General features: G+C 35.8%; 1 protein-coding gene across 1 annotated transcript in view; it reads left to right on the plus strand.

Annotated features, from left to right (window-relative positions):
- The window catches only part of LOC123871782 (protein eva-1 homolog C-like), a 35,018-nt gene that overhangs the window by 16,777 nt on the left and 7,710 nt on the right, over positions 1 to 10,531 (plus strand). Inside the window, exons 3-4 of the mRNA XM_045915723.1 lie at positions 1,830 to 1,968; positions 10,244 to 10,396. Of these exons, the coding sequence (XP_045771679.1) occupies positions 1,830 to 1,968; positions 10,244 to 10,396 (292 nt within the window). The remainder of the gene's footprint in view (positions 1 to 1,829; positions 1,969 to 10,243; positions 10,397 to 10,531) is intronic.

Below are 10,531 nucleotides of genomic sequence, written 5' to 3' on the forward strand. Positions count from 1 at the left end.
TGTAAATGATAAACGACCGCTTTGGAAGAGATTTTTGTTTACTCAGGGTTATTCAGGATTTGTATCCGGACATTAAGTAACATGATCGATAATTTCAGGATTTTGTCAGCATTGCTGAACGGCTATCATGTTCTGATAGATTTTCTTGACGTAATCCATGAACGGTCAGTGAGCAAAACAGTTCAGCAGAACTTGTTATCACAAACAATATGTAATTATAATAGAAGGAGAGCTCATTTCCAGGCTATGGAAGCCAACATCATCCGTTCAATGACTTTCCTAGATTCACAGAAGAATTGACGCAGGTTGCTTTGGGCAGCTATCGACTGAAGCAAGCCCGTAGTTACTATGGTGAACAGTACTTATAGCGAAATGGTGCATTCATCACAGAGCTCGCCGGAGATATCCCAGTGGCAGAAGTTTGGGAGATGGCTGGATGAGATCACCTAGTATTACAAGGCCGCATACAATCCAGGTATGTATAAACTAATTTTGTCCACATTGCAGCTGATCCAGCACTTCGTGGGAGTCAAAATAATTGTACGTGTATTCAAATTCGTATAAAACAATAACAAAATCATAAAATCGGTTACAATTAATTATACAAACTATATTCATTTTTTGTATAACTTGTATAACACGACATATAATGGCCCCACAGCCTTCGGTTCATATTAACAATTGCTTCAAATTATTAGTTCTAGCAATATCTAACATTATTTTATGTTTCCCAGCACTTTTAGAAATCAATAAAATGTATGAAAATGACGAATCTTCGACCCTGTATATCTTGGTTCAGAACAATCCTACAACTTTTCTGCCATATTAACTATAACTCCAAATGGCTAGTTCTAACGATCCGTACCATTTTTTTTCGTTGGCCGGCACTTTCAGAAAAGGCTCAAAAATGTATGGAGCCAGAATGATCTCCTTTAGATATCTAAATTCGGCTACCCATCCAATCACCGACTTGGATCAACGTTGCTTAATATTCGCAATCGACCGATATGCGCTGCCACAACAATATCTCCCCCAATTTAGGCCTGGCTGCCTTCATATTGAAGCGAGCGTAGTACACCCTTCAATTTGAAAGAAACCTTAAGCACATGGCTGATCCTTTTGAAACAGCCTTCGTAGGTCGATATTTTTATTGATAACAGGATCTAAGATTATCCAGGGTGAAAATGATAAGTGTCCGTAGACGTGTTATTTTATTATTGTTTCACTAGAAAATAATCGCCTATGACGCAGGGTCAGCAATCCGAACACAAACCGTGCGACATATCTCTATCGCTTTGTACGGCTTTGTCGCACTGATGATGCTCTTGGGCTGCAGTTTAAAATTATCAATGTAAAAGTGTGTCTATCTGTCTGCTAGTTTTTCACGGCCCATCAATTTCAAGTAAAAACCAAATTCGGATGTCCAGATTTAGTCTCCCATCCAGTTAAAGTAGCATAACAATTGGGATGGTTTGAAATGCGCTGATAATATAACTACTTAGGCCACACGTCCCTTATATTGAGAGTTTATCGAAGCTTATTCATACCAAGCTGAAAATTATAGGCCAATTTTTTTTTATAAACCAGCGCATGGCTGCAATCAAACAAGTGATGATGCAGCCTAAGATGGAGCGTGCTTGCTTAGAAGATGCCTATTCACTCTTGACTTGAAGGTACCCGTATCAAAAGTGGAGGGGAAAACTGATGCTGGAAGGGCGTTCCATATCCTAGCGGTTCGGAGGAAGCAAACTAAAAAAACTAAAAATAATTGTTATCACTTAATGTTTGAGTTAGTTAATGATTTTGTTAATGACCTATTTTTCGCACAGTATTCACTTCTACAAACTGTCGTGGAAGCCTGTCAAAAGAAGCCCCAGTGTGAATTCAGCACGAAAACCAAGCCGGGCATAATCGATCCCTGCCCTCAAGTCGGGAAGATAGTCGAAGTGGCTTACAAATGTCGACCACGTAAGTACCCCTTCAAACTCATCCCTACTTTTATAACACGGATATATTTTGCCCATGAATAGCACTTAAGCACCACTTTTCGGTTAGAATTTGCCTGCTTTCACTTTTGGCTCAGAATCTGCATCTTTATGCTGGTTAAGTATTAGAAATTATTATGATCTTACTTTAAATTCGTTGATGTAGCCTAGTAGTTAAGAATTGATTGATTGAGGGGCATTGTGGTCTTATGTGCTGGGTTCGATTCCCAAGGGCAAATTAGTAGGCTTCGGTCGTGGCTAGTTGCTGCTCTCCTATAAAGATCTATTGGAAGCGATTAGCATTACGGTACAATGCCGTGTACAAACTGTTTATGGATAGAACAACGCTTTCTAAAGCTTAACAGTTATGTATCGACAAAGAGTTGCGAAAGACATGCGAAATGGTTGTCACACTGATTGTGCTTGGACTTTTAAATAAAGTCGAATACGTAGGTTAGTGAGTCTTTCTAACTCATTTAGGTATGTTGTTTACATAGTGATCGTTTCGATAAACCGTTGTCAAAGCTTGTCAAAAGATCCCCCAAACTAAGTTCAGAAGGATTATCAAAGTAGTATCCCTGCTTTTTTGTTGATCTCTGACCACAAGCCGGAAAGTTTATCGAATTATTCAAATGCCGACCCGTAGGCCCGTATAAAACGACACTTATGTCCCTATGAATGTCCACTTGGTCCCATATTACACGCAAATTCCTTTTAGTGACGAATATTATTTATGACTAGCTAATGCCAGCGACTTCGTTCGCGTGGATGTAAGTTTTTTAAAAATATCTGTTTTTTTTTAAATGGGAACTCTATGATATCCCGGGATAAAAAGTAGTCTATGTGCTAATCCAGGGTACAATTTAAATATCTCCATTACTTTCAGGCAAATCCGTCCAGTAGTTTTTGCATGAAGGAGTAACAAACATACACACACAAACTTTAACCTTTATAATATTAGTGTGATAAGTGTGATCCATAATGGAATGCCGTTTTACGGCTGAATAATTAATCCATCTGTAATCTTAATGGTTAAACTATAGTGAGTTATTTCCATATAATAAGTTTTGGATATTATATGAGTATAGCTGGTATATCCAAAATTTATATCTGTAATCTGTTGATAAGTTACTTAGCAACGTTGCTATTAGTCCTTTACTAGTAGAACTTTATATAACTGTAACTCTAAAATTATTAATACTAGCTGATGCCCGCAGCTTCGCCCGCGTGGATTTAGGGTCTGATATCCCGTGGGTACTCTTTCATTTTCCGGGATAAAAAGTAGCCTATGTGCTAATCCAGGGTATAATCTATCTCCATCCTAAATTTCAGTTCAATCCGTAGTTTTTGCGTGAAGGAGTAACAAACCTACACACACACACACACACACACACACACTCACACACACACACTCACACACACACATACAAACTTTCGCCTTTATATTATTAGTGTGATTACTAGTCACTTACTGGGATGGTCCCAATTTCTATGTTCCATGTAAAATTATTCTACTGAAATTTTTATTTATTTTTATTTCGGTTAGGAGAAAATTCATAAGAAACCGTTTGATATGCAACTGGCCCTTTAGATGAAAAACGGCTGACTAAGATAGCTTTGAGATCAAAGACATTAATACGTAAAGTATTACATTGAATAAAAATAAATGTTCCTTCTATCATATCGTATAACGTCCGATATTTCTTATGCTGGAACTGTATTAAATAATACCGCAATTTCTCTTCCAAAGAAACCCTAACGTTGAGTGAGTGCGATGATATTTTCCTTTTATGTGAATGAATCCTACATGACCTACATTGAGGCCATTATCAAAAATATTGAGGTGCTCTGTTAACCTTTCAAAAAAAAACCGGCCAAATATCAGTTAGACTCGCGCATCAACGGTTCCGTACTCGGGTATTTTTCCTGACATTTTGCACGATAAATCGAAAACTATTATGCATTAAAATAAATGAAAATCTATTTTAGCTATAGCCCTTTCATACGATACTCTATGGACAGACAGACAGACAGACAACAAAGTGAGCCTATAAGAGATACGTTTTTCGCGGGCATCAGCTAGTGTAGTTAATTTGTAGCCAAACATAAAGGGAATAGTTTCAAGCTCTTTATCCATGTACGTAGGTATATGGCGACATTTTCGCGTGCGGTGTCTGACGCGTTAAAACCGCACGCGGATTGGTTGTCATGAGCAAGGACACTTTGTTTGTTAGATAAATGGGTAGGTTATTAATTAATAAATAAATAAATGTTCATTTCAAGCAACCTGCACACCCTTAATATTACAAAGGTAAAATCTAAAATAAAAATTTAGATTCTAATATAAAAAATAAAATACCTAATGTAATAAAGAAATTTAGGTACTTAATGTACAAAATTACGTATAATAACAATTTTAAATTTCATTAAATAAACTTAAATCTAAATTAAAACTAAAAATAATAATAATAAAATTAAAACCTGAAATAAATTAAATTACATCTAAAACCTCATCGAGACCCCCGCAGCACTTGTTTTTAATTTTATTTTTGAATAAAATAAAGGTATAAACAAATTAGCTCACTCTTCTCTTTCTTTTGTGTTAGTTGACAAAGATTTTATTTATTTTATTAACTTTATTCTGTATTATTCTTCGAGTCAGCGTTATTCCACCTAGGCGGAGTTCGCTTTCCTGCATTTTCTCGTACACTACGCCCGGTCTTGAGTTTCCATTTTTCTTAGAGTTCTGTAAGAAAATAAGGAACCTTTATAGTTTGAAGAAGATTATAGATAGATGGCTTTTATAGATTTTACGAAGAGGCCGGGGGTCGCTAGTTTGAAGAGAAAAGTTTATTCTGTATTTGCGTATGTGTGAACGGATTCACAAATTAGCTTGAACAAAGTTGTAAACAATTACTAGCTGCTAAAAATCAGCCAATTGCGAATCGGACTCGTACAGGCAGGATCCCGTACCACCGTATAAGAAATAACGCTTTTAATTTTTTTTAATTTTCGTGGCGGCCATTTTGAAATAGTATTTGTTGTTATAGCGGCAATAGAAATAAACATTCTGTGAAAATTTCAACTCTCTTCCTATTACGGTTCACAAGATACAGCCCACTAGCAGACAGACAGACGGACGGACGACAGCGGAGTCTTAGTAATAGGGTCCTGAATCCTATAAACTACTACAGAGTTCTACTGCTCTTCGCTACCGTATGGTATATTTGCGATTTATTTATTCATGAACTTTGCAGCCTTTAGGTGCTAAGTTCTCTCATAAAAATCCGATTATAGGAACTTCGACGGCGCTGTATAATTTGGCGGAATTCGAAAAGGCGCTGTAAACTGAAGTTTGCTCTTGATGGATGTTTGAACCTTCTTGTATATTCAGGAAGTTGCAAATTATGAAGACGATAAATTAAGGATCTTGGGCCGTAGTAATAAAATGATTTGATGTTTTGTATAGCGGTAGCTTATGGGGCTAGAATTAATTATTGAAGAGAATAATTAAATAAAAAAATCATGAGTTTTATTTATTTTTAACATAAAATTTTCTGCGTGGATTGAATGAAAACTTATCAGGTCGGAGGATGTAACTAACCTTTCGTTAGAATCAGTTAAACGGCTGGGCCCTGAAAATCTCGTAGATAGACAGAGAAAAAGATGAACAGACAAACTTTCGTATTTATAATATTAGTATGGAAGTATAAATTCTATTAATACCATACATAATGCATGCATTTATTAAATGCATCTTTATTGGTTTGTTGGATTAAAATTGCCTTTATAACATGAATGCGTAACGATGTGTATCGATGGATGAGTTTGGTACCTTCCAATAGGAGGTCCTTCCTTCTTAGCTATTGAAACCTTTTTGACGAGAGCTAAAAAATCTTTTGTTTCAGTCACGTCCCATTATAGGCAATACGTACAACATCTTTGGTAGAAAAGGCAAGCTTGTTTTAATAGCGCTAAGAAAAATCAAGTTAAATTCCTGTTTACGTACAAAACTCGTTCAAATATTACATTACTCCATAAAACCAGAGCGCGTACAGTCGTAGAGTAATATCAAACTTGTTCTGTGTAATTACCAAATATTGGTTTAGAAATTAGAGTCTGTTGTTTCCAAGTAAATTAGTATTATTAATTTCTACGCAAACGGTTTCAACCCTTTTGTTCCATTAGTAATATTACACTGCTGATATTAGGTTGAAAATAGCGCCTTTCCTTCCTCAATTAATAGACATTTGAGTAATATTTTCTAGTTTAGACTTTGGGGTGTCAACGAATTGAAGACTTGACGCAATTTTTCAATTTTTGTAGTTTTATCAAACAGGAATCAAGCCAATCACGTATCTTTTAGGTGACCGATTTTCTGCCATCCTTTTGCTAAAAAGCGGTTATGTTAGTTAAAAACTTAGTTTGCGAGTCATCATCAAGAAACATGAGAATTTAAAAAAAAACTGATGTTTCTAAAAATGTTTAGTAAGTAACAAAATTTAAAAAAAAAAACTGAAACCTTGGTCCTTCGTTGTATTTTTCTAGAAACACGTTTTGGGAAATGCTCACATTTTTTGGCGAAGATTTATTCTTAGGGCATTTTTCAAAAACGTTGATACGACTGACGTCATTGGATAAATAAAAAAACGTTATTTTCATCACCATGAAAAATGAAAAGTATTTTTTAGTAATAAAAAAGGGGAAGATTCACTAAACATTGACTTACGATGGTTAGTAGTTAAGGGTAGTTAGACTAGAGTGTAGGGTTGTGATTTATGCGGGGTTATTAAATTCTGGATAGGGGTTGCTGCCCCGGGTGCGGCGTAGGCAAGTCGTAGGTGAGGCTAGGTGCGGCCCTCATTATAGGTTGTAGAGCAGACGGGCGGTTAAACGCTGCGTTTTCTTGGCACTAACCGATATTTAATTGCGAGGTATTAAGTAGAATGAATTAATTTTAATGCAATTGAATGAATAAAGTAACTTTAATGCAATTTTAATTAAAAGTAATTATTTAAAAAATATTTTAATTGAAAATTTTGTAATGAAACTTATGGTTAGATAACAATATATTCTAATTACTGTACAAATCATGCCTGCATGGACTGATGCGAAGAATACTTGCTGCATATCTGCGCTGAACAAACAAGCTGATCCCCTTCGCAAAAAATGAGCCAGCCTTTCTGGAACACCTGACCTTAGGAGCTATAGTTGTTTAATACATCTTTGGCATAAAGATGCATAACCCGAGCCAAACTTACAGACAGCTAAATTCCTATTTACTATGATTGTAGATTTAGGTAATTGAATAGCACAGAACAACTTGAAATAAAAAAAAATACAATAAATTGGACAAAAATATGAAAAAAATAGTGGATTTGTTACAATATATAATATATATAATATTTCTTCATAATTAAATCTGATAAGTATTACTTACTTTCAAAAAGTGTATTTATTTTTATTTATTCATACACCAATAAATTAAAACTAAAACATACAGATACAACGAAAAAGAGCCGCAACGTTTGTTCCCTTTAAAATAAACGCTTTTAACCGCCCGTATATATTATATTAATTTCAATAATACAATAGTGAACGGTATCCACAAATAAAAAGCGGTCAGACGTCTAGTAATTGATAAACGAATGCCCCTGGTGCTTTTAACGTATTGGCGGTGTAGTATTCCTAATGGAGCGGAAGGGTTGAGGTCGTCTACACCGCAATTGATATTGCTAATTTACTTGCAACGAGTAGATACTGGCTACTAAACTAATATTTACAGTTTTCAGTACATACACGGTTTTGTATTGACACTAAATTCGTTTTATAAGCCAAAAACTAAGATAAATAAACTTTTTATGAGCCACAAAAATAAAAAGTACGTGGGATGTTCCAAAGTTTGAAGCCTCGATAGCTCAACGGTTGAGGAGCGGACTGAATGCCGAAAGGTCGGCGGTTCAAACCCCACCCGTTGCAATACCACAATAGTGGTACCCACTCCTGGCACAAGCTTTACGCTTAATTGGAGGGGAAAGGGGAGTATTAGTCATGATAGCATGGCTAATATTCATTAAAAAAAGTTACTTAGTGAAATCAAAAATAGTCGGAATTCGAAAAAAGTTTATTTATAGCTTTTCAAAATACTCCCCTCCAACCCCAATGCACTTTCACATTCGGGTGAGCCAGCTTTCGAAATATTTAAATAATGTATCTTATGAGAGGTAACACGAAAAGATTCCCGCGAGACGTCGTACATTGTTGAAAACAAGTGTGACAGTATTACTTTTTAAGAAATATTTAAAGAAAAAATAAGTACACATCAGTACACATTGCTTGCCAATAATTTTCAGCAAGAGATTTGTATTGAAATTAGCCGTCAATTCAAAATATTCGGTATATTCAGCATGGATTTCCAAGAGCTGTTTGATGAAACTGACTTTTATTTATAAACAGAAGCCCGGCCTAAACTCTCATATTCTTACTTTCAAATTTCAGATTGAACGACGTGCTTTGAGCCCACTATATCAACAGAAACAAGTGTAAATTAAAAATTTATAACACCCCCAACAAGTGAAGGTTACAGTAACTAGAAAAGAGCTGATAACTTTCAAACGGCTGAACCGATTTTCTTGGATTATAGCTAAGAACACTTTCGATCAAGCCACCTTTCAAACAAAAAAAAGTAAATTAAAATCGGTTTATTAATTTAGGAGCTACCAAGCCACAGATATACAGATACACAGATGCATAGATACACACGTCAAACTTATAACACACTTCTTTTTGGGTCGGGGGTTAAAAAATGTGCTTCTGACTTAGTATTCCTATATATTCTGATGGCGGGTTGAAGCCATTTAAGAGTTTTAAGGCTGCCAAACTTTTTCGTCCATCCCATTTCGAAGATTGCATCGTCATTTACCATAATCTTAGGCCGTGGTCAGACGCAAAACTGTCAGCAATAGAAAAACTTGATTAATGAGATTACTATTGTGGTAGAGTGGATGACGTATCACATTTTTCAACAATAAAACGAAAAAGGGCGAGTAAATGAACTCTTGAATAGGGCAGTTTCATGTTTTTGTAATGTACTTATATTAAATTGAAGAGATATTTAAAACATAATGTAACTGACCCTTAGGCATTTAGGAAACTACAAAAGTAATTTGAAGAATAGCCCTTCTGTTGGTTTTTTGCAATGCGCTGTTAGCTTTGGTTTTTTGGTTCAAGGTTAAGTAGTTTTGGTAAGCGATGTATTTTGGAAATCAGACTAGATTTTGGTAGACAGCAGTCGCGGGTAGTTACAATCTTACCGACAAAATTATTTATTAGCAGTTGGAAAGGGGTTTAATGGTTTAGTCATTAGCCTAGGCCATTAGAGCCTGCATAAAAACTATTACCTACATGCGTCGCTTGAGAGAGGTTTATGATATTTATGGCTAAATATATGGCTAATTATTTCTATTTATAAACGTACTAGCTGTAACCCGCGAGTTCGTCCGCGTCCTGCCGTAATTGTCTTTTCCCGTGGATTTTCCACAAATTTTCTTTCATACAAACCTTGTCCTTACAATTACAAAAAAAAGAATTAACGAATTTGGTGCAATCGTTCGGAAGTTATGCGCGTACATTTCGGCAATTCATTTTTATTTATATGGATTACGAAACCAGAGTAATCATACTTTACATCATCATGATCGTTATCATTGTCAAGTAATAGAAGTCCATAGCTGGGCGGTCTTTAGTAGGGACTTCCACACACCATGCCTGAATCCAGCGGTATGACTAAGTATCTATACATATAATAAAATTGTGGAAAAGTGGTGTCTGTACAATGGAAATATATAAAAAAAAGTAGCAGGGGTTGTTATTATATCGATGCCGAACCCGAAATTGTAATTAATTATTTTTTTGTCTGTTTATCTGTGTGTTTGTGCACGCTAATATCAGAAACGGCTTATTCGATTTAGATACGGTTTTCATTAATATATTGTAGTAAGTTTCACTTAATATTTAGTGTTTATTTCCTGTCAATCGGTTCATAAATAAAAAAGTTATGTCAATTTAAAGAATCACGGCGAACATTTTTAACGTACAGAGAGTATATGCTGCCCGAAAAGTCACTATTCCACGCGAACGAATTCGCGGGCACAGCTAGTATAGACTATGTGTCTTGCCCATTGCCACTTCAGCTTCACAACCTGTTGAGCTATAAATTCCAGTATAGCAACAAATTCTCATGAATGTTATCTTTGCAGATGAATTTCACAGTCGCACAGTATGCGAAGGTGAAACCGTCGAGTTCTCCTGCAACCCTAACTCCAGGCTGGTGATCTACGACGCGCAGTATGGCCGGATTGCGCACCAGTCGCCCATAGTTTGTGCACTGCCGCCCGGAGCTGTGGATGACAGTAAGTTTAAGGTTTCACACTGATTGTGATTATGAATAAGAATAAGAAGTGTTTATTTGCTAGAATATGGTATAATATACAAGTACATTGGTCTTAAATATTATGTGGAACCGCATATTCTGCCAAGCATGGCGT

Source organism: Maniola jurtina, chromosome 14 (assembly GCF_905333055.1).
Source record: "Maniola jurtina chromosome 14, ilManJurt1.1, whole genome shotgun sequence".
Classification (NCBI taxonomy): Eukaryota; Metazoa; Arthropoda; class Insecta; order Lepidoptera; family Nymphalidae; genus Maniola; species Maniola jurtina.